This window comes from Bombus fervidus, chromosome 13 (assembly GCF_041682495.2).
Source record: "Bombus fervidus isolate BK054 chromosome 13, iyBomFerv1, whole genome shotgun sequence".
In the NCBI taxonomy this organism is placed as follows: domain Eukaryota; kingdom Metazoa; phylum Arthropoda; class Insecta; order Hymenoptera; family Apidae; genus Bombus; species Bombus fervidus.
The window spans coordinates 7988598-8013819 of NC_091529.1; the positions used below are offsets into that span (position 1 = coordinate 7988598).

Below are 25222 nucleotides of genomic sequence, written 5' to 3' on the forward strand. Positions count from 1 at the left end.
AAAATTTTTAGAACTGTAAATAACATTACAAACCTTTTATTACAATGATTTTCAATTTCAGTGCTGCGTGCACCACCCTATATAATTAAGTTAAACAGGTACGAGCTGTCCGTGAACCAGATGCTAATTAATTCTATAATAGTAATGATTCCTCTGTCACTGAATATAATCGGTACACCTTAAAACAGTTATGCAGCATGTCAAATATATTCTGAGATTTTACAATTCTTAAATCATTTTTCAAATATACTAGCTTTATACAATGGCTACAAAAAGTATTTCCACATACATCTATTTTTCAATAAAATGATTTTTTACCAAGTATTCTATTTTATTTTCATAACCATATATATATATAGATTGTGGATTTTTATGCATTTATGGGAAATTTGAAAAATGCGCACAATGTATATAATTGCAAAAATATACAAAATATAGTATTTATCATATTTGGTAAATGAAATAAATTTCTATCTTTTTAGTTATTTTCATAAAAATATAAAAATGCATAAAAATTAGCAGTTTGATCATACGTACATATAAAATATTATTATGCTATACTATGTAATACGGAATTTAATATTAATTAATGTGAAATGTAAATACTACAATAAATAAAGTAGCATATAAAATATTTCTTCCAATTTTCACCATATAAAAGTAATCAGATAATTAAACTCTTATAAAATACAAGTTTTTATTTAAATTTGTATGTTTTTAAACAACCAATCTATCTTGCACATTCAAATTTTATCCATGTGCTTTGTTAAATAAAACAATCTATATAAATCCATAGAAAATCTTCGTCGTACACAACAATACTATATTGACAACAAAGGAACTCTCCCCGCGAGGAACAGTAATAAAAACTTAACTCGCGGTGGCATCTTTATTTACAAACGAATTCCATCGCTTGACGGCATAACCAGGGGTATGCCGAAGGTGCACGAAAGGTATTGCAAAGGTGGGCTGATGCTAGAGAGCACTCGCATTGACGTTTACGCGCGGAGAAGCGCGAGCCGGTGTGCAAGGGAGTCGTGGTCGTGGAACAAACCGGGACGCAACAGTCGCTCACCAGACTTCGTACTGGAACCATCGTGGAAGGTATCATTTCGCTCTTTCGTGACATTTCATGATTCAAGCCTGGGATACCTGTTACGAGCCTCATCAAACGGGACGATATCTTGATAGAGTCAAGCTGTCCGGGGTGAGTGATTCCATTCACGTTTTCTTTCATTACGATCGCGGAAAACTCGGTAGCCCGGGCAACAACCCTTCGATACACCGATCGAAGTATCTCGGTACACGCGTACGGCGACCGTTGATTCTCTCGTTCCACTCGGATCTATGTGACCCCGTTTTCATCTTAAATCATAGTCAATTGTTTTTAACGGACGACATCCTCCGTGGCGAATTTTTCGCCCACTATCGTGGCCCTTAAACACAGGTTTTCTACGTGTTTTTACACGATCTTTTGCTAGTTATCCAATTGTGAACCTAGAACATAGTTTAACTAATAGAAGTGTGACGAGTGTATGATTTATGTGTACGTATTTCCTCGTTTCACGCGTGTGATTGGTTTTAACTAGTTAATGACTGATTTCTGTCAAAAGAATGTGTAATTATGTTATTATCGATTTTGGTACACTTTAATGATGTGCTTGATAGTGTGTTATAATTGGAAGTACAAAAATTTATGCGTACATAGTATATATACATAGTGTAATAATATTATGCAATGTATAGTGGAGGACAAAATAATATATGAAAATCACCACAATTTTAGACAAAGAGCTATAATTGACGAGAACAGTTAAATTGTGACGTATATCTGTGGAATAAATGACTATTACCAGCATGGTAAAAAATTTAGAACAAAGTTAGTATTAATGTACTGTGATTATTATACACAAATGTGACTTTTTCTTTTGTCCGCCATTGTATACCATATATACATATATATATTATAGTATCATATTTGTGTATTTATTGCCTCATCATGATGAATTTTCATTCCTTCACTGAAGAAGTGCATTGATTGTCTTCTTTTTTCATTACTTAACAAATTTATCTAAAATACATAATAAAGAGAATATAATAATAATGATTATAAGCTTGAATTCTGGACTCAAGAATTATCTAATTATTTTACATTCAATTATCAACTTATATAATATGTTGGGTAAGAAGTACGATACATTTTTCTTTGAGTAACTTCAATTGTTTACGATTATAACAATTATCGCGCCTTGGGTTTCGGTACAATAATCATAATTTGTTCAAGTCCTTTTCGAATCGATTCGCGATAATTCGATTGAAATTCTACGTGACATTTCATTACGTACTGGTGAAATCGTACGAGTGAGTTTGATTAGGTTATAAGGAGGACTGTACTAGCTTCCACGTACGGCATTCATATTGTTTATAATCACTTTTTTCTGTCACGAGTACACACGAGCATGTCTTTACCCATTTACGTACAAGTAGAAGTCACTAGTTGATGATTTCTTATCGATCGAAATTTCCATAATGCTTAATAGCGGAGACTGCTCGATAACTAGACTATGGATATTTATGCAATAACGAAAGACAAAAGAATAAAAAATTACGATGATTTTGATTACGAGTAATTTAATCGAGACTCTCTTGGATAGCTGGATATTTAATAAGAATATGACTTGCCGAGTTACCAACGATACGAATAACAATGAACCGACATTATGAGTAACGTGTATCAAAATGTCCATGAAAATGATCCTGCAAATACATTTGTTCTGCACGTGTTATTCTTTTTTAAGCTATGATGAAGTCTCACATTTTCTCTTTTTATATATTCATGTTCTTTCTGAAACAAACATTTTATTGGAATTAATTTATAAAATCAATAAGAATAAAGAAATTAGTAAGTACAAAGAACAGTAAATACTGAGAAATAGGTTATAAATATAACCTTACTTGTAAATAAGATTAAGTTGGTGTCTTTTTTTATTTATTTCTTTTTTTTATCTCATGGGTTATTTATGTCTTTCTGTGATCCTTAAGTCGACCGATACGTCAAAACTATTGTAATTATAGCGTGAAACGTATCAGTTAACAGAATTCGTAGAAACCAGTTCCATTCTTTTTATAAAGATGATATCGTGGTCGATATTTATTCGTTCTAATTGAATCTTTGCGTTATAACGATGCAAATAGCATGTCACGTTGAATCACTTGGGATACATCTTTTTGTATACATACAAAATTGTATACATACAGTGCTATCGGTAATATTAATACATGTAGAAGTAATTAGTAACCTTACTATAATCACAGTTTCACATCGATAACAATCGATTCTATTTCAGTCACATACATTAAGTTTAATTACAGTTAGTCAAGAACTGACTTGATACATATACCTATATTCGATAAATTTTTTAAAAAACGCGGACTTACAGAAAAAACTTCATTTTACATTTTCACACATTGTAGACCAATCTCCTGCCGGTTGTCTACTTCTGCATAGTTAAGAGTAGACAAAGTCACGTACACGTGATGCCTCTAATTCACGCTCAATTTTCTAAATAATTTGGTGTATTTGATTATTCTCTAACGTAATTTAGTTATTCTTAATTTTCGTCTTATTTTGAGTCATAGAATCTCGAATATAGGACCACTGTGTTATATCTTATATGGAGGAGATTTGTTCGACAGAAGTTGAAATTCGATCGCGTCGCTAATAATGGCGGAAGTTGAGAATTTCGAAACGAAGTTTAAAAAAAGAGCCGCCACTAGTCTCGCTTCTTTGTTCTCTTGAAATTACGTTCTAACCTTTGTGATTTCGTATCGACCGCGAAGGGGAGTATATTCGGTTCCAACAGATGAAAAAGTCGCTTTAGGGACACGCTGGAGGACCATCAAGTTCCTCGTCACGGAAATCGTCAGAAATATCAAGGACAGAAAACACGAGCCGCCGCGACCAGCCGGAAATTAATTTAAAAAAATGCGATTATCGTAGGAAAAATTATTCCGTTCCTCGAGACCGACGCCGGCAGCCACGTTCGACGGTTATTAATTAAATCTGGCGTACGCCGTTGAACTTTTTGTCAATACCTTTCCCGTTAATTACGGGTCAGTTGTATCGGGCCGACTTTACTCTTACATTACGCCGTAACACCAAGTCGGATATCGTGAAATTTGTGAAAATACCGCTGTGAAACGTTCCAGTTTCGTTAGTAGGAATTATTAAATTCATGGAAATTTTATATCCGAGAACATCGAGTCGAAGAGGGTAACTGTGTTATCGTTACGCACGAATTTACAGTAGCTCGAAAGCAGACAATGGTTTTTGTGGAGAAATGAATAATACAGGGGTTTACATTGAAAATCGTTCGGTACAGTTAGAATATAATGCTTCTTGCAACGTATTTGAATAAAATAATAGCAAAGACTAATTGATTGCATTTAAAAATACGTACTAATAGCATCGATACCCAGGGGATTGTGTTATATTTTATTCATGTTGAAGTGAGAGACAAAGATATTTGTAGTTGGAATGTAGGAGTCAGAAGAGGAGTAAATATTCTCTATATTGTTAAATATATTTAAATATTTATTCTTTTGAGTTTCAAATAAGATTTTATTATTTATTATGAGATGTACATACATAGTTGTTTAATATTTTATATTTTATTGATTATTATACATGTAGTGAATTTTAAGATGAACCAAACAATTAAAGAATGTAATATAATGTAAAACCGAAAATTCGTACAAATTCCGAGATACATATAATGGTAACATTTCGAATATTCGTACAATACTATTAATTAATACCATTAATTAATGTGTAATAATTATTATTCCTTGGGTATCCTTTTTCAAGTAACTGCATCCAATTTATCGTTAATTAAATTTTTAAGGAAATTTGGTTCTACATTTTCTCAATCTTCTTCAAAAATATTCTTAAAATCCTCTTTTAAATATTATGTACTATTTGCGGATTAATCTTTGAAAATATTTCTGTGTTTTATTTCTGCAGTAAACCAATTGTACGAGTATTATTGTCCCTTACTATATGAGAAATTTGTTTCGCCATAGATTTAAATGAACATGGTTTCGAGCTTCTTCTATTTTTAATTTTCTTTTAACATGTAAATTTTATCACGCATTTTTTCAGCGCAAGGAAATGAAAAACTAAATAATTACGAACTTGCACCCGACACACTTGGATTAAAATCGTTCTCGTTTTATTTGAGCACGCGTGTATACGATCTCTCGGAGGTAAGGATATAAAAAAAGAATATATTTTATCGAACGAACGCGTAATAGGGAAACTTTTATTAAACTTTTTCTTTAAAATATTTGTGGAGCAACTTATTAAACTCTCTTTTCAAACTGGTGGAAGTCCGAAGAGTTGTTTATTCGAGACCATCCTGACTTTCAAGGAATTCTTAATTCACGTCTCTTATACTTGCTACTAAAAGTGTAGGTCCTATTGGCTGGACACTTTAAATGTTTCTTCTAGCCGCCTTTGTTCCTTTCTTCCGGTCGTTACCTATGCTACCGGAAGAAAAGGAGATCTTGAAGCTTTGTCTTATTTATCAATAACATTTTCTTTCAAATTTGTAATTCAATTATTATAATTAGTTACTATCGTTCTTCTCGCATCTATATTACCCGAAATAAAAATTATATTTCGATGGAAATATTAAATATTATCAAAATACAATAATATTTAAATACTTGGTTTTCGTATTTAACACTTCATGGAAATGAAGAAAAATTCTATTTTTGTTTGGTTCTTTCATCCCCTTCAAAATTTTCAAAATACCTAATCGTAATACTAAAACATTGAAGGCATTAAAAATATCGATCGTCATAAATAATTATACCTTTCGCATATTTAGTGTCGTTTGCTTGTAGATGACTGTAATAACTTACGTTAAATTACCAAAATTCAAGGTATTTAATTTTATTTTATACTTTACGTCCTTCGTAATAAAAATCGTTAGTAAAGTTCAATTGCATTAAAAGTTCCAAAACTGAGTTGTCTAGCCCTAAATTGTCATGATACTCAGTAGCCTAACGTCACACCAATCGAAAGACTTAAAACCTCATAATGTAAGTTTAACAAGGTCCAGCAGCCACTACAGGCGTTAATTATCTCTTATATCCTCAGTGATAGATCGAGTTGGCTGAGATCTAATTTCCGCTTAAACGGTCAGAGATATCGAATCCGTCGTAAGACGATGTACATAATTTCTCAGATAGATCAAGACGAGCGTAGCCGTGTATCGACTACCGTTACCCGTCAAAAACACTCTACAAGAACAGTACGGTAAAATTCATTGTGCTCGAAGGCGCTGAGCGAACGTGATTTTACTTTTACCGTCGCGTGAGGGATGTAATCTTCGATCGAAGAAATTCTCTGTGAATCCGGATTCGTTCGGATGACGATACTATACGGGTTTCTTCCTCGTTTCTTTCCATCGTTGGTCGTCTTTCTCCTTATGCCTGTCCCGTTTTCTCACTCGAACTCGCACGCGCAACGAGGAAGACTCGAGCATCGGCATGGTTCCGTTATCCGTGGTAAATACACGTCGAGCATCCTATACGTTTTGCCTCCGGTGAAAATAAACAATGTACGCGGCAGCGTACGTTACTGATCCGATCCATGCACACTATTGCACACACGGTGTGCAGGGAATCCAAGATTTCACCCGGAAATATAATAAGGTAGGATCGTTCGAGTCACTTAAGCTTCGACATTTTAACATTTAATATCGAACTTTGCGTGGAATTTGACGAAATTTGTAGAGTCGTTTACGAAGGTATTCGAGCGCTTGTATCTTTCGCGAATACGTTGTGTGTCCTATACGAAACATTTTGAAGTTTCATTAGCACGAGACTCGACTATTTTTAATTATATCAACGAAGTTTCAAATAAATGTGAAAATGTGTATATATGTATACTTGTAGAAGTTGCAAGATATTTAGACGAAATGGTCGTATTAGGTTGTCCCAAAAGTTTCTATCATTTTATAAGGAAATAATAGATGCACATCATTTTTTTTGTTTTATATTATTTTATTGAATTACGTATGATCATTTTGTTTTATTACTACGAAATGCTGTGTATCTATTGTTTTCTTATAAAACGAAAGAAACTTTTGGGACAATCTAATACGTACTAATAAGCCACGATTATTTAGTAGGATTATCTTTAGCAATATCTTGCAACTTCTTCACGTATACATATATACACATTTTCAGATTTGTTTAAAATTTTATTATAAAAGGAATGCAAATTGCATTCATGGATTCGAGAGTCCTCCTTGCATTAACGAGTAGATATTTCGAGTACTCTTCATCTTCCTACGATTATATAAGTTCGTTTTAACATGCAAGATCATATGTTAGCAATTGTCAGAGAAGATATTGATTATTCCAACGTACTCTAACTATATTTTTCAACTATTTCTCGATGATAGGCACGTAAGTATTTCGTAATCGAATCGATAAAATTCTAATTGAAGTCGTAAATTCGTAGCAATGATAACAGATTTGGGATCTATTCTCTCAAGGTCGTTTATTTATAGGAAAGCATAATAAGGGTGGCTGGAATATTTCAAGTTGGCTTGATTATATCGAGGAACTTGGTAAAATCAATCGAATAGCTAGCTATTGTGGGAAGCATGTATAAGGAAAAGAACATAGTTTGATGCAGTTCGACAATAAACTTCATTCAAAAGCGGAAGTTCGTTTTCAAGTGGAACAATACCAGCAACCATATGTATCACTTTTATGCCAGCAAGTATCTGTAAACATACAACTTTTTAAATTAAATTACTTTACAGTGGCTTGCGAAAGTACGACTATTTGAACATTTATCATAGAGAACTTTTACGAATATGCTTATTATACAGAACTTCTTGAAATTTCGTTACCACTGTAATGGAACACGTCTATCATGATCGTATTGATAAAATTTGAAATAGCTTGAAATTTTCACCGAGACGTCTGTGAGACATATAATTAAATTATATAATAGACATATAATTAAAAGTTGAAGAGAACGTGAAGATAAAAAATTTGTCAAGCAACAAGATGATTCTATAAGGGTTTGACAATTACAAATTCCAGTTTTGTTGTTGTATATCGATTTTAAAAAATCAATTTGATCGATTTATAATATGCTGTTATACGTAACTGTGCTACAAAGGATACAATCGTTGCAGTTTGGTAGAAATTTCAATTTCAAATATTCTTCTCTACCACCCCAAGCGAATTTCCTGTCAACCTACGAACACAATATAATCTCACTGCTCTCGTAACGCACCCTTTACACCATGTATAGACGACTATGCATGTACACGGATCCAAATTGCTTTGAGCAACAGTTACGATATTAGACCTCGAACGTAATAGCTTGGATCCTTCTCAGGAGCCACAGGATCCACGTTCATTAGCGGCAAGGAAGATGTAGAACAACGATACCAGACCTTAAAATTCTCGACACAGACTAACACCATAGACGCGATATTCGTCTCTCTAGCCGGAATAACTGAACGACTGGTTTATCCTTGAGACCAGCGAAAGCTCTACTGAAACACGTAAACCGAGATCGAGCACGATGGATCCGTTTGTCGAGCTCGGGAATCTATAGCGAGCGATGACGTTAGGCGGAGGCGACGAGAGGTTGCTTTTCTTTTCGCTTCGTATACGGCTAGACGAACAAGAGTGAGAAAGAAAGAGCGAGAGAGAAAGAGAAGCACTAGTCGAGACAGATTTTACGATCGATTCGAATTACTCATTCGTGCTGTTGCACGACTCAACGCCTAATTCAACCCCATCATCTCGCAACTCCTCACCCCTGGACCACGGTTCTCTTTCTCTCTTCTCACCCCTCATCGGTGTTTCCCGCAACCCTTTGCCGATACAAGAAACTACAGCCAGGGCTTTCGAGAGTATATTATGCAGATATGACAAATACCACTGCGACGTCTCCCTACATGGCGATTACACGTTTGATGCCCCTAGTTTTCAACGCAGCTGTTGCACGACTGGCTTCCCGAGCATTGCCATAATCCTTCCGCGGATTTACATAGCAGCTCCAGCAAGTTTCTGATTACTGAGCTTTTAAGCGCGAGATGTGGTATTTGTTGATTGCCTGATCGTGTATGAAGACGATGGGATCGTTTAATTTTGATTATGAGTTAATTTAATTTGGAAAGCGTTTACAAATATTTGGATTCGATGGGGTAATTTAATTCGAAATGTTGAAGTTTTTATCGATATTTGGTGATACATATATATAAAGGTGTATAAAATGATTACTGCCGGTTCATTCGAAGGTAATGGAATTATTGATACTGTTACCGTATTTCAAAACGATGAAGTACAGTTGTTTAGAAAAGTAGTCGAACGTTTGTTATAATCGAAAGGGGCACGAATAGAGTTAATCGGATCGATCGTCACGTTAAAAGTAAATTACGAAACTCGTTTAACGAATGTCTGACGAAATTATTCGAACACGCGATATAATATCGAAATTAAAAATCAGAGAACTTTAGAATTTCCGGTGGAAGCGAACTGCTTGCATCTCTCGTTATCTGGAAGATTTATGTAACGCCCGAAGTTCCGCCGACGTTGTAAATTCTTAATAGCAGGTTAACGAACAGTGGCGATTGTTTCTCCGGAGGTAACAAGCTTGAACAACATGTAATTATCGTGTAACGTCGCGGCATATATTAATTAACACTTTCAATGCCATCGATACTTCAATGCCGGACTATGTTTAATATTTAGCTAAAATAACAATTATCAAACATGCCGTAAGTTCATTAATAAGAATTTCTCACAGTTTGAAGCTTTAAAAGTTCTACAATTATAAAAATACATTCTCAGGTGTGAATTTTGTCTTATTAAAAAATGGCTTCAAATCGGTTACCTTTATCAGAGATGATAAATTACAAATATGTTATGAACTTGTTAAAAATAATTCCTCGGTTTTCTAAGCTTGAAAGTCTCACGGTTACAAGTCCTAAATTTTTAGATGTGAACCCTGTTATGTTAAAAATAATTTTCACTCAATTTCTTCTGTTAGAAACGCTCTGGACTATTATCGCCATTAATTAACCAGCAGTAAATTAAAGATTACGAAGTAAATATATGGTGGGATACACGTGGATAACACCTGCACGCAATGGTGACCCTTCTGTGAGAAATATCATGCGTGTCCTTCCGCCCACGCTTCGCCCTAACACGACAACTTCAAGCTTCGGAATTGGGTTAATGAAATCATGGAAGCGGAAGGCCCGACAGTTCAGCTTCGTGCAGTGCTGTTAACTCCAAAGATTTAACATCGAACAAATTACCGTTGTCAAGGCTCCCTTACAAAAATAGCATCTGAAATAATTTCAGTTTTATTTCATATTTTTGTTCCCAAACTTGACGGTTACAACACGCATTGCAATCTAATTTACATACAGAGCGTTCCAGGTTGTTCCAGTCAAAACTCCTCGGTATATTTTATGAGTATAGATCGGAAAAGGACATTGTGTAAATATACTATATTTTTAAATATTTAATTTGACATACGAAACTTAAAGTTTTAAATTAGACTTGTAACTTTAAAAATCTCACTAACAGTATTAGTTGAAATGTACGGGAGCATACAAGAGCACAAGCTTTAAAGGATCTATTTTTATGTAACATTTTTTTCCGATATGTACCCGTAAAATATACTGAGAAGGTTTGACAATCCTGGGATCTTCACATTATGTGTGTATATAAAAAAAAAAAATTATTTCCACGTATCGATCCACTAATACGACTAAAGCGTGTATTTTATAAAAGCACAAATAAATGTGTTTTACGTAATTACACAAATATGTAAAACATTAAAAAATGTACGTCTAGAATGGAACATAATGAAAATTCGAAATTGCGTTCGTATTGAACGACAGTCTGAACAATAGTCTGAGTGCTGATCTAACAGAGTTCCGGTAGAGCACCAGGAATCCCCGTTGAACGTAGCGATATTCAGATTCCGAGTGAAAAAGTCATTTTCCTGGCTGGTGTTCTTGCACTGCTAAGACGTGCCATTACGAGATTGGACAACCGACAGACAGGGATGAATATGAATATCTATTGCGTGCTCTCTTGCAAAGATAATGGGTCGAACGAAGAGCACGAGTAAACGGCGGTTTCCTGTTCGAGACAGGAAGTCGCTTTCTTTTACGATCCTTGAAAATCGTCGATGAGGAATGCGACGACTCTTCGTAAATATTACTGTAATTATTCGATCAACTTTGATGGATATTTAAAAGTCTCCCTGTATAACTCACAATGTCCTCTTTCTCTTTAAATTTTCACATAAAATATATGCCAAAGATGACACGGGAATATTATAAGTTTTGTTTTATTGGCTTTGCAGTGATTCTCGGATTTTTATATCTCAGACTTGTCGGTTTAAGAAACAAAGAGGATTTGCCTCTTTTAAAAAGAATAACGTTTTAAGAAGATTTAACATGAAATTGAAACAGAAAGTCGGACACAACAATAAGAACTTTCTTACATCTTTTATCGAGGTATGTGAGATATTTGTTGCTACTAGGGAACTACAATTAGGTCGTAAATGACCGTAGAGACGCAGCAGGGTTAATATTAGAGAGGATTCTTACCCGTAGAATATAATATAATCTTGTTAAAGAGTTAGCAAAGTTCTTTTCTCAACATGTATTTTACGAACAACGTTTTTCTTAATTATCCATGGTACGCAAGATTTATATGGAAAAATTTAATTAATCCTGAATGTTTAGTGCCACGGTATATGCTCCGTACGTTTTTGTGTAAAGAAAATTTTTAAGGAACGCGTGAAAAGTGGCGGCGCAATTAGGGAGACAATGCGAGAAATTTATCTGTGACAATAATGATAGCCCGCCGCGAGATTGTTAAAAAATTCACTCTCTTAAAAGCTCGAAGCTTCTGGCGTCTTAAAAAAACGGCTTCTTTCGAAGTGTATAAGATTCTGGAGAAAAGAACGCAGCAAGGAAACATTCCACGACGAAGAATTTAGTTGCATTAATGGTATCCTATAAACAAAAATAAATTTTTTAAAAACGTGTCTCGTATTTTTCATCAAAGTAAATGACTCATTGTACGTTAATGATATTTATCATACTACTTTTTATATGACATTGGTAATGCTATACTGTTACTATTTTAATCTCCGTGATGTAAAGAGACGAAAGTATTTATTACATTTATGTATTCGTAACGAGGTCCCGAGGGAATGAACGTGATAATTACAGTCGCATCAAACGTAAGGCTAGATTTCAAGGTGCACACAGCGAACGTTGACGTAATCGACAACCTGTTCCCGATGACGTAAGGAACTAGTCGTACGGAGGTCACGCAGATACCGTAACTGAAGAAAAGTCTTCGTCTATGTATCCATTTCCGAAAAAAAATTTTATTCTCCCAGTTTCTTCATTTGGAACATCGCTCAAAAGTATGACATATTTTAATAAAAAGGTAGCAGCAGTGATTTCTAATTAGTTCGTCATTAATTTGTATACTTTGATAAAATTCATATACAGTTACCTTAAAGCAGTCAATGTTTATGGATGCTTTTGAGGCGTAACGTACTTCAAACATCACGATATTATGAAAAGATCACGATAAACTAGAAATTACGGGCAAGAGGTTCCCTCGTAATATTTTAGTTTTCATTTTCTTCTTTTTGATTATTTTGAATTACAGGAAGGATAGGAATATTATGATCAATGCCAACAATGTGATATTGTGCGAGCTGGAAATGGATAGCGGAGCTGTAACTGTAAAGTACGATATTCAATCGCGCTATATTTGTTGTACACGCATAATCACGACCACTTCCGTTCTCCGTAATGCGGACCAGCAAAGTATTAAACGAATCCCGACCGCTTAAAAGGCGACGTTCGCACGCAACTATTTATAGCCGGGATGTATATATTTGCATTATTTGCAATGGAAAAGAATGACCGGTGTTAATTACAGTGTGAACAGTTTACGCACGTGACGAGTTTGATGATCTGCGTGAAACTCCTTAAGTATCCTTAAGAAACATCATGCATCGCCAATTAGAATTATTTACGCCATATTTGGCACACTTACCTCTCATCACTTGCACTACTTTCTCTTTCTATCCTATTAAGGATATAAAATAAAAGGCGATAGATCACTACCAATCATTCAAGATATAAGCGTAAATTATAGAGGTGACTTGCAAGTATCAGTGTAAACTTGTTGACAAAAAGTTGTCATTTTCTAATTATTTAATTCTTTATTACGCGGCGCTCATTCATGTAGAAACATAAATTCGCGTCTCTGAATGCGTTCACTTACTGGCATTAATAATTTTTTCACGCTAAAAGTTTCTGTGTATACACTCTCGCTTAAAAGTTCAAAACGTGCTATGGTTTCAAAAGAAGCAACGTCTCCCTTAAACAAATATCTTGTTTACGGTATTTTATGATATTGAAGCTGTAATTAATTACATTTAGAAATAATGTTCGTAATTATATTATTTTTATTTTTCAAAAGAATGTACGAAACTTTCTTTCGCTTCAAAAGCAAAGAATGCTGTAAACAAAATTTATGTACATACTACCATCCTGTTTCAATGGGAAAATTTTGTCCAATCGAATCACAAGTACAAAAAGGAAGTTTTCTATAAATTACATATGTTAAACATTAAGAAGATTTTAATAGAAATACGATAATTTCATTATTGATAATTTACTTCGTTATAAGTTCTCGTAAAAAGTTTTCCACTAAACTTTTCATTCAGCGGTGTTGTACGTAAGTGTGGCGAGCTTGTTACTCCGAAAAACTACTCTCTCGCAATAGGACGAGTGGAACGATCATTATGATCTTATCAGAAACGGCAAAACGAGCCAGCGTACGAGTAATTTGTATAGTTATCGCGAATCTGGACTAGTCATCGACAGCCAACAAATTTCACGGTGCACTTTCTGCTCGGCGATGTTTCAGCCGCGGCCTTTGAAAACACACGAATATGTGTAGAAGCAGTTTGTAGCTAGAACGAAAACATTCGAGGCTTCCATGACCTGTTGTTAACCCAGTTAGACTTGCCATTCCAGTGCACGCACTCGTTACAGGCTCCGCCGCGTTTATTCCATATTCGAAAGCTGATTGCAAGATAATCGAAATACGGATCTACTGTCATAGAATCGTAATTGACACGAAGTGGAGCACTCGAAGGACAGGCTGTATCTAGGAAGAGAGACGCTTGTCGTTGAAACTGGCGGAGACACTTCGAGAATGCCAGTCTCCGTCGCCAGTAAGCATCGCGTCGCGTCGCGTCGGTGGAATTAAAATCCAAGATTTCTTCGAATCGATTGGATAAACAAGTAAATTTGCTTAGCTGTTTCACTGTCTGCGTGGGTTTCCAAGCTAACAAGGAGATGGCAAAAAGCGCAAAATCTCCAATGATTTGGCTATGTGCATGCTTTTAGGCTGATGGTAAAACAGCCCCTAAAGGATTTGAATGCGTGGCTCTTTAATTTCAAGAAATTAATAAGCATTTTTTATACTTTATTTCGTATATTCCTTTAATATTAATATTATCTTTTTTAATATTAAAGTTTTACAATCTATTTTGCTAAATTTTTTATTATTTTTTAGTTTTAGTTTCTTAGAGCTGGTTTAGTCCTGATTTTATTATAGTACTCCCGCGTGTTCTAATGAAAACGTTTAAAACATAAGAAATTGCCGCACCAAGAACATAATTTCTCGAAGGCAAAGCGCCATGCACTGAAATCCTGTTGGGGCTGTTTCACCATCAACCTGAAGTATCGAACGCATATACAGGCAACTTGTGCGAGATTTCTCAGCTCTCGCCATCTCCTTGTAGTTACGAAGCAAAGGGAGATTGGGGTTTAACGACTGTTTCAAGGCTGTAGGAAGAAATAGCTTTCTGTGTTTAAATATTTGTGGTTAACAACGTCAACGGCCACGGTGGTGGTCATCGGTGACGTTAGCAAATTTTTTAATATGCTTGAAACGATTGAAACGAGATAAATTTCACGGACTAAAGTCAAGACATTAGATCAGAAATTAGAGAAAATTGGGAAAAGTTAGCAAATTGCATAATTATCAATTTGAAATGTGATTTTAGATATTTGAAAGTTGAAATGTGAAAGTCGTATTGTGTATTTTCGAGGTATTAGATTATATGTTTTGATATGGATTTCTGTCGAACGCAACATTTGCGTACTTTATTTCATGAAACAAAAACTCATTTGCGTGAGAGAAACACAATAGCGTTGTAACGCGCAAGAGGGAAAGGGGTAGAAAATAGCCTTTAGCTTCACACGGCTTAATAATAATCGAGCTGTCAGATGTAAAAGCGAATTCCGTCCGATAAAACTGTACGCCAGTCGCTCTACTTCGTGCAATAATTCACTCGTGTATTCTTTGCGAATTGTCGAATGACTTTCTCGATAATATACAAATGAGTCATTTTCTTCGAATACGTGACTTCTCATTCTTCTTTGGAGAAGATATTTTTATGATTTTCTCCTTCTTCGTTGATGAATATTCCTTATTAATCTTCCAAGATTTTGCAATATTAATTTCTCGAATTTTTAAGGCTATTACGATAATATTTGTGAGTATAATTTCTTCTCTTTTATCGATGAATATTCCTCGTTATAGCTGTTTATTTGGATTTCAGCCTCACCAGCCTATTACAAAGCAGCTCGTAGATATCTATCACTACATATATCGTACATTATAATATAAACATTTACATACATCAATACACGTTCAGTCGTATACCCGACACACGCAGATACACGCTATAACATACTAATTTAATTGTTATTATGACTCGACTAGCATTAATTTTCTTATTTTTATAATCTTCTGTACAAAGTGGAATATGTTTTTTATTTCCTCCACGCTCCTAGTATTTAATAATTCCGGAAATTCTTTTTCCCTAACTGTTCGTGCACAACAAGTACCGATAGTACTGACAGTAATATTTCTCATTAAATCTTCCAAGACTTTGCAATATAAATTTCTCTTGTACACGCATCATGGCGATATTTATTAGAATAATTTTAGTATCAATTTTCTATTGATATTTCCAATGTTAAAATAAACTTCACGGTCGTATATTCGTACGAACACAGATTCAACTAGGTCCCAAAATACAGCGGTATTATTGTCGATCGATGACCGCGTTATCTCATCCGCGAACGTTATATCAATTTATTGCTAAACAGTATTTATTTGTCCGATAGAGAAAGCATTGTACAGAACAACCAGTGTATTCTAGTATCGATTTCGATCTATCGTTTTGTTAACACAGTCTTGCATTAAATCGCTATAAAAATTTGTTGTGCCTGTATCAATGATTTTCTGTATGAAATCTACATCTTTCAACACAGTATGCTATTAGTCAATCCTATATTATCCACGTTGTCCGTATACAATTTGATTTTGGACCTAAACATGCATTTGTTCATTCTTTTCAAAATTTTCAAAATACTGTTCGTAATAACATTAAAATATTAGATATTAAAATATTGATCGTCTTAATAATTACTACATCTTTTGCTTCTATGAAATGTCAACTTATCATTTATTCTTCAAAGAATTATATCTTTGAATCTAACAGATCGTTTAACTATAAAATAACATTAATGTCAAAAAGCAAGCAAAAATGTACTTGTTACATGTTTCTCTTGTGATTTTCAATATGTAAGGGTGTTAAACGTTTATCAACGTCCGATGCTGTTTTCATCGATTACTGTAAACTAATACGTTTGCTAATCGGTCTACGACTTCCTGATTTTCTGGGTCACATGGGGTGAGTCAGCTAATCTGCTGTTATGAATCAATATCCTAGAAACTAGACGTGACACCAGACACATTTTTTATGAAGAAAGAAGTAGATGCCTTGGAAATCAATTACTAAATAAGTAAGCTTGTTAATGTGAAATTGATTAGGGATTCACTGTGTGATACAAGTGGGACGTGAAAAGATGAATTAAGATAAATTAGTCGAATTTTAAATTTGATACAAAGGATAAATAAATCAGGGAGAAAAGAAATTCGTTAATTTATATTTTATTCCCTGTTTTGAACTTTTTGTTATAATGCAATGTTTTATTACGTCATTACAGTTATGTTAGTAAAATTTTAAATCTATTTGAATATCTATATAGAAACTGCAGGATATTTATTGCGAACATGTATTTAGTCAAAGATTCCTATACAATATAAATAGCCATCTTAAACGTAAATGTTAAGGACAGTTCCACCACTGACGAGAGAAACATAAATAAACAAATTATAGATTTTTGCCTATCTGTATCAATGATAAAAAATATAACTTAAAGTGCAAAGAAAAATATATAAAAATACAGAGATAAAGAATCAATTGAATTGCTTTTAAAATTATCTATTCAAGATGACAAATCTGCCTTGTTACCAAAAAATAGACGGCCCAGAATTTGAAGGAAAGTGGGGACTACATAATTGAAGCTATATAACTATCGCGGTAATTCTCGTTTCCTTCTCGAAGGCATTAAGACGGTCGCTAACTGGTGGTAACATCCGCGAGGGAGGACAATGATTGAACGAAACGGACGGATGTTTAATTGTGAAGAGCCATGTAAGAGGACGAATGAAAGCGAGCTAGGTGACGAGGTATGCCGTCATCGTCTGATTTCTTCGTGATGATGACGTCTCCCTGTAATCGAAAGATCACTCCGATAATGCTAATTATATACGTGTCTCTTGCTGATCGTTCTTTCTCTCCTTCGCTCGAAAGCGAAAATCTTGCTGAACAAGTTCGTGGAACAGGCAAACGGTGAAAGATTATGAATCTCTCATCATAGTACAATGAATTCTACAATTATCAGATCGTTCTGGAATAGCGAAGAAGATACGATACAATTTCTTATCCAACTTCTTCTCTTTTACGAATGTTCTTAAAAATATGAATTTACATTGAAGTCCAGGGTCTATTCATGAATTAGATTAAACTCGATGAAAATCTATTGCGACCATATTGTATCTGTTCACTTAAATAATTCCACCCTGTCGTCGCAACATTCAATAGCATATCTCTAATAAATTCATGTACAGTTGCATGAAATATGGGCCTCGAGCGTGTTGCATCGGTCATTGTTGACTACATGGCAGTACATGGAGTGGAAGATATGTAACTATTGATTATATATATATATATAAAACTATCTATAACTATATAAGTATATGCGTGTGTGTGTCGCATGGTACAATATGATAGTTCTATGCATCTTATCTAACGAGTTTTGAAACATGATATTCGAAACGATTGAAAACTTTGGTTGTTACATTCGGAACGAATGGAAATCCTCAGGAGATATAGAGTTCTCAGAAGCAAGGAAATGCAATATGGAACGTGTAGTAATGTGATCAGAATGATGAGAACCTTCGTCGCGAGGGTCAGTTCTTGTAAACCCGACGAAAATAAGGAAGTTGCGGATTACGAGACGTTTGTACTGGCGAAAATTGAGAATTACGTGAGAACGTTGGTCTTGAGAAAAGTAGGTTACGCATAGAAATTTGCACCATCCTGTTGAAACTATATATTCGTTTTTACTAGATATTTCACAGATAATTTGGAAGATTAATCCTTTGACAGAATGACAAAATTACGAGCTATTAAGAAATCCTAGAAATTTCTCTATCAGATATAGAAATTACTGAGCTAGAAAATTGAAAAAATTGTTACGTTCAATGATAAACGTTATACTTGATGATTTAGAGGCACGCAGTATTTATAATTCCGTTCTTGTCCGCAAGCAATAAATTGAATAAATTGCGACTTCGTATATGTAAAACACAAACTATTTTCCTTTAGTAAATAATTAGTAGTTTCTATTTATTGCAAATAATATTCTTTGTCTGTTTAATAAAATTACAATATATTCCATCAAACAGATTTCGGCTAATATACCATACAAACGTATAATACACAGATCACGTAATGAACCCTCTCATATACACACGGGAGATACAGATCAAGATAGTATCTCCTTTTATCAATAAAGGAAGCGGTTCCTCGATGAGACCAAAGAATTGATATCCTGGAAGTACAGTCGTCCTTTTCTTTATTTAGTCCTCGTTCATAACTCATAACTTATGAACGACGAGTTTCTGCTGCGGTCTCTTTGATCGTCTTCGTGCTTCGTGTAGGAGAAGAGAAGAACTCTTGTGTATGGTCGTACAATCGAGCGGTCGGTTATTTGTATGTGAAACTTGTGTCACGATCGTCTGGCCCATGCCATCTTTGGAATGGAGTGTAATTTGCGAGTCCAAGAACGCATCCGGAAGAGTTCATAAGATTGAAGATAAATAACCGTTGTCGAAGCACTATTTAGGGGAGAATCTGAGTGGAATGGATGAAAACGATCTCCGAGTTAAACAAAAATAATAATTACTATTAATTAAAAATAATCATTATTAATAATAATTTACTTATGTCAAATATTTAACTCGATGTATTTATTCATTTATAATTTCTCTGGTACTCTGATTCCAGCATCCGAGGTATTTATAAGGTAGAGCACCGGAAGTTGAGCGTTCTAACGGACGGCGTTCCGCCACATCTCGATGTAGTGAGTTCTTTTTGACTACTATCTCGTTTACTAGATCCACGATGATCTGTGTGATTGCACGTTTTCGCTGGAGGAGTTGAAAAATCAAAGAAACTAATCGTGAAGCCGCTATTTCATTTCCGTTTAAAACGAATTGCTTATTGCTTCTTGGAAATAAATTGATCTGTTCCGTTCAAAATAAATTGATCATTGCCTCATGGAATATTCGTACAAAAGCGTATGGTTAAGGTTCTAGGTCTGAAACAAAATGCGTAATTAAAATTGTATTTGCTAAATATCTTCATAATAAACAAAAAATAATAAATGACGCACTGCCTTATTTAAACAAGTTTTTCTTTTTGATTTAGACATACGTAAAAGTAGACTAATGAAAATGGAAATTAAAGGAGGGTCATCGGCATAATAGACGACCATAGGTCGTCAATCTCTTCTGAATCGTTTGTACCTGCTTTTAAGAGAAACTTTATAATATATATAAAATGTCGATCACGGCGTCCACGGAGAGAATGGACACAACCAAGGACCTGCCCAAGAAGAAGTTTATTAACGTCAATCTTCTCTCGTTGAAGCTACTGTTATTCCTCTTTTTTGGAGGTACATATAGAATAAATATCATGATTAGAGAACTTTATGAGAAACGGACCAAATAGTGTGCAATTGTTATGGAATTTGTATTTATTTTGTAAATATAAAAGAAAGAAAGTTCTTTAAAAAAATTTAAGTAGAATGTATTAATTAATTTTTTGCATTTTGTTGACAAAAAAAAAATAATTTGTTATTCCATCTGTACAAGAAAAATAATAATATAATAGAGAATATAAATAAAATAAAGGAGATAATAAAATAGATATGATCAATGTTATCGGAGATTTCAAAACAGATACAAATAATTTTCCTGCAATCTTACCTTTGAAAGAATAATAGATATATTTGAGTTAAGATACATATATTGCGATATTTATCCATGTCTAATAAAGAAATATTGAAATATTTGCCACCAAAATTAATAACATAATTATCTTTTTAGGAATAGGATGTCTCTTCCCTTTTCTTCCTTTACACATGACTGAAATGGGATTGAGCATCGACCAGATCCGAATGATCTCAATAATCTCGCCAGCAGTCGCGATCTTAGGGCCTCTGTTTGCCGCTCCAATCGCAGATAAGTTAGCAGGTCATCAAGGAAGAGGCGACAAAATTTCAACTGGTCGTTACCTCAGGGTGATGATTGCCATTGCCTGCTTCCTCTCTGCTATTTTCTATGCTTTTCTTCTATTGATTCCAACAGCTGATCGCATTGAACCTCCAAGAGAAAGAAGACCTGATCTAAAGTTTAACTGCGATCAAACAGGAGCGGTGGTGTTGCAAGAAAGATGCAAAGATGATATTTCTTGCCACAGATGGTCTGACGAAACCAGAGTTGGCCCATTGCTTCTGGAAGGATGCAATTATGCTTGTTACCCTATAGGATCAAAACGATGGGATTCCGATGATAACGATGGTTCCACTACTTCTGGAACGACCGATTCCGATGTTATTGTTCTAGATGGCAGTGGCGAAACAACGGTGATTCCTCTCGAGAGTGAAATATACGCCCAGCTAAATGTGCAGGTAAAAAGCTGAACCAAGTGCCAAGAAATAAAAGATAATTTTGGTAATATACGATTGATTGAGACGACATATTGAATTTCAAAATTATAATTATAACACTTATGAAGAATAAAGAATGTGATTTATTGTGTCCCTACCCTGTAGTTCTCAATTGTATAAAGACAGAGTAATTTAAATATATGGAATATGTTGCAGGAACAAGAAGAAACGAAAAAAACGCGAAGATTCACCATGCCTGAAAGCGAACCACCTCATTTATGTTTTAAAGAGGGTGATAGTGTTGTTTGTCATGTTTACACCAAATATTCAGGCAATCTAGCTATAAATGCTACTCTGAAACAAGCCTTGAACAATGAAAGTGATCGAAATTGGTGTGCATATCCTCTGGCTGAGTACTTTGCTTGTCGTATACCTCCTGAACTTGAAACCAGAATGGCAGAAGTTTATCAGAGTTGTTCCATTGAATGTAGCTTAGTTGATCCATACACTCTTCCAGGTAATACTACTATTTATTACATTATTAGTAGACTGTGGATATTTATATTTAAAGAGATAAAAGCTAAATTGAAATTTGTTTGACTCGCTAATATTATAACAAGTTTGAATATAAAACAATACTTACTTCCAGATAGCGTCCTCATAGAGAGTCAATGCCAACAGACAGAAGATTGGACCCACCTAGTATTCTGGACATACTTAGCTATTCGATCAGCTGCAGACATTTTCCCAACAACGGCTGTAGCTCTGATCGATGCAGCAGTTGTAATAGCCACCAGAGAAACATCCTGTGGACGCGGAGACGTAGGACGACAGTTGGCCTTCGGTTCACTTGGCTTTGCCATCTTCGGTCCTCTAACCGGCTATTTATGCACCCTTATAGAAAATTTGAACTCTTTCTATTATTTGCCAATCGGTATACACGTGGTTATGATGCTCTTGACAGCCTTGGTAGCTCTTTGTGCGAACGGAATGCCTCTCAGTCCACCGGAATGGTGGTGGCATACTAGAAGTGGCATGTTAGCACTTCCTATGAGCGCTATCAAGAGATACGGTAGTGAAACTGTCGCTCTAGTAATTGTACTGATCATTATGGGGACTTTCTGGAGCGCCATGGATAGTTATCTACCTTTGTAAGAATCATTGCCTAGTCGTTTGACGCTGTTAGAGTACAGTTACAGTAAATGTATGTTCTGACGAACTGTCGTCGTGATGAATACGTGAAACAATCAAATATATAGATAGGTTCTTATGAATACAGAAGCTCGTGAAAGTATTCAAACAGTTGTAGATATCTTTTAAGGGATAGTTAAGATCATATAGGATATTTTTAGATCATACTGACAGAATATTCTTTTTAGACATCTACAAAAGTTAGGAGCTGACGAACTTCCCATTAGTGTAGCCATGACAGTCGGAGCTGTTCCAGCGTTTCTATTTCTTTGGAAATCTGAACATTTAGTTGACTACTGTGGTCACAGTAACCTTCTCATCACTGCCTTCACTGTGTATATTATTAGGTAGGTAAGTTTTTTTATATAATAAAATTTCTCTTGTAATTTACATATTTAAAAAAATTGAAACTATTAGGTTCACTGGTTTAAGCCTCGTGGCAGAACCTTGGTGGTCTCTAATTTTCGAGGCTCTTGAAGTTTTCACGCTAGGTATCATGTGGGTTACTGCCATTCTTTACCTACGACATCTCGTCCCGCGTCACTTGACTGTGACTGCTCAGGCATTACCTGTGATTGCGCATTTCTGCGTTGGTATGCATTCTAAATGCAATTTTAAGATTATACTTGATGATTTCATACACGCAATTTAGTAACTTCAATATTCATCCATGTGGCATTGTATATTGTGATAATGATCGTTTTTAATAATTCGTTTCAGGTCGATGCATCGGAGCCGTGGTTGGTGCTTACATCAACGTCAGCGGCTCTGACATCGTTGGCTCGTTAAGATTCGTTTACCGTTGTATGGCCGTCGCTGCTGCGGCTGTTGCCGGTTTATACTTCGTCCTATATCACGGCCTATTAAAACCGCGATGTCACGCACACACCATACAAGGTCCACGACAACCCCCCACTATCGTACAGGGTAAGTAACTTTTTGATGATTTATATGTATAATTAACAATAATATTTAATTAATATTATGACTGATAATTTGAACTAACTATTCAATTTATCATGCAAGCTGCTATTAAGGAATATGAATTAAGTGAGTGGTTTTCCAATATTAATTTATTGATTCTATATTATCGTTACATTATATTACATTCCCAATGTTTGGTGTTTTTTTTTTTTATTAATATGACTTCTCTTATTACTCTTTTTTTTTATTGCTGTTTTTTTAGCGATGAATGGAAATGGAAATTACACACCACTCAGGGTCTATCACAACGGTATGGGTAGAAAAGGTCAATTCCGCTATTGAAGAGTTAAAGAATGAGAAAAAAAAGAGTGTTTAACGACACTATAAATGTCATGTTACGGTGCTAGTGATTAGACTGTCGTTGTTGTTGCAATTAAAAACAAAAGATTGTCATTGTTATGCGACATATGTAAGGAAAGTGCGTTTATCAGTGCTCAGCCTTTAACATTTCTTTACTTTCTATCCAAACTCTTACGACGAAATTGTCAACTCTTTGATACTATCATTAATTTCCTTTTATACAAGCAATTTCTAAGAATTAATTTGCTCAAGTGTACTTCAAAATGTCGAAGCGAGATTTTACATTTGTCAATACCGAAATGAGATTAGAGAATTAGAAGGTAGAAGTACTCAGATTATGAGTGAAGCATTTTTTAAATCACTTTTTGCTTTAGTTATCTTCTTAATTTTTATACATTTATAATTGTACGATTACAATTTCTTTTGATAAAAAAAATAGAATTACTTTATATATTTTTTTAAATTAAAAGACCCATATTTTCATGTTTATTTTTTTAATGTAAAGAACAAATTTTAAAAAATTACCTACTTAATTTTTGAGTACTTGTATCTAAATTAACAATGAATAGTAATATTGCCGGATCATTACTACTCTAAGTGTAACATCTGTAATGCTTTTTCATCATCTCAATCTTTGTATCCTTTATAGGTACACAAGTGATATATTAATATCGCGGAAAAGTTACGAACTCGTTTCGTAACTCTGTTGCGTTTCAATTCTTTGTATACTTGACTGCGATCACGTAGGTGTTACGTGTTCATAATGTATTTATAAGAAAAAATTTCTACAGACTTGTTGTATGTATCTACTGAAAAATATTTGCCTCCATGTGTAGGGTATAAGACTTTAACTGAAAGATAAAAGAAAGTAATATATTGATTTTTGGGGTCGAAATGTGTATTCACACAGACGACAAAAAATAAATGAAATTAAGCAAAATCTAAGTTTTTAAATTCAAGATGCAATTGAAATTGAACAAAGAAAAACTACCAATTTTCCCAAAATTTTCTTCCTTCTGAATCCCCCCCCCCCCCAACGAAAAACAAACAGAAGGCACTTTGCTACAGAGTCTATGAAAAATGGCTATGCTTAACGGTTTGAAAGAAATTTATTCTTCAGATTCATACTTAAGGTTAACAAATGAATTTGTCATTTGCTATAGCTTGAATTATTTTAACATGATATTGTAGATATAATACGTTAGTATATATAAAACATGTTCAATATTTTCGTGGCCTTATTTTCCGCCATTCTTGCATATCTATTCGCTTATAATGATTGAACATTTAATATTTATGTAAATATAACTATATCATTAAATAATCATATGAAACATATCTATACTGACATTAAAAATATTCATACATCAAGTTCTCCATCTTATTCGATAATTTCGAAAATAATAAGTGTAAAAAAATTATTATAAGCTGAATTTGTGCAAGAAATTTCCTGCTCTAACAATTATCAATTATGTAAAAAAAACATTATT

General features: G+C 34.4%; 1 protein-coding gene across 4 annotated transcripts; it reads left to right on the forward strand.

Annotated features, from left to right (window-relative positions):
• The first annotated feature begins 997 nt into the window (after window positions 1-997).
• On the forward strand, window positions 998-24672 carry LOC139993774 (uncharacterized). 4 transcript variants are annotated; one of them, XM_072015808.1, is made up of 11 exons: window positions 998-1211; window positions 19592-19667; window positions 20015-20261; window positions 20695-21278; window positions 21474-21774; window positions 21907-22408; window positions 22637-22795; window positions 22866-23041; window positions 23169-23375; window positions 23475-23498; window positions 23635-24672. In XM_072015808.1, the coding sequence occupies exons 3-11, from the start codon at window positions 20147-20149 to the stop codon at window positions 23712-23714; spliced, it is 2148 nt and encodes a 715-aa protein (XP_071871909.1). In that variant the 5' UTR covers window positions 998-1211; window positions 19592-19667; window positions 20015-20146; the 3' UTR covers window positions 23715-24672. The 4 variants fall into 4 exon arrangements, with proteins under 4 accessions (XP_071871909.1, XP_071871910.1, XP_071871911.1 ...); XM_072015809.1 differs by having other exon boundaries at window positions 998-1207; XM_072015810.1 differs by lacking the exon at window positions 19592-19667 and having other exon boundaries at window positions 998-1207.
• Window positions 24673-25222: the final 550 nt, after the last annotated feature.

Bases quoted from the DNA above. Each gene is read 5' to 3' on its own strand.
- LOC139993774 (XM_072015808.1), top strand. From the start codon at position 20,147: ATGTCGATCACGGCGTCCACGGAGAGAATGGACACAACCAAGGACCTG. The intron at 21,775-21,906 runs GTAATACTACTA...ACTTACTTCCAG, and splicing joins TGATCCATACACTCTTCCAG to ATAGCGTCCTCATAGAGAGT. The intron at 23,499-23,634 runs GTGAGTGGTTTT...CTGTTTTTTTAG, and splicing joins TATTAAGGAATATGAATTAA to CGATGAATGGAAATGGAAAT.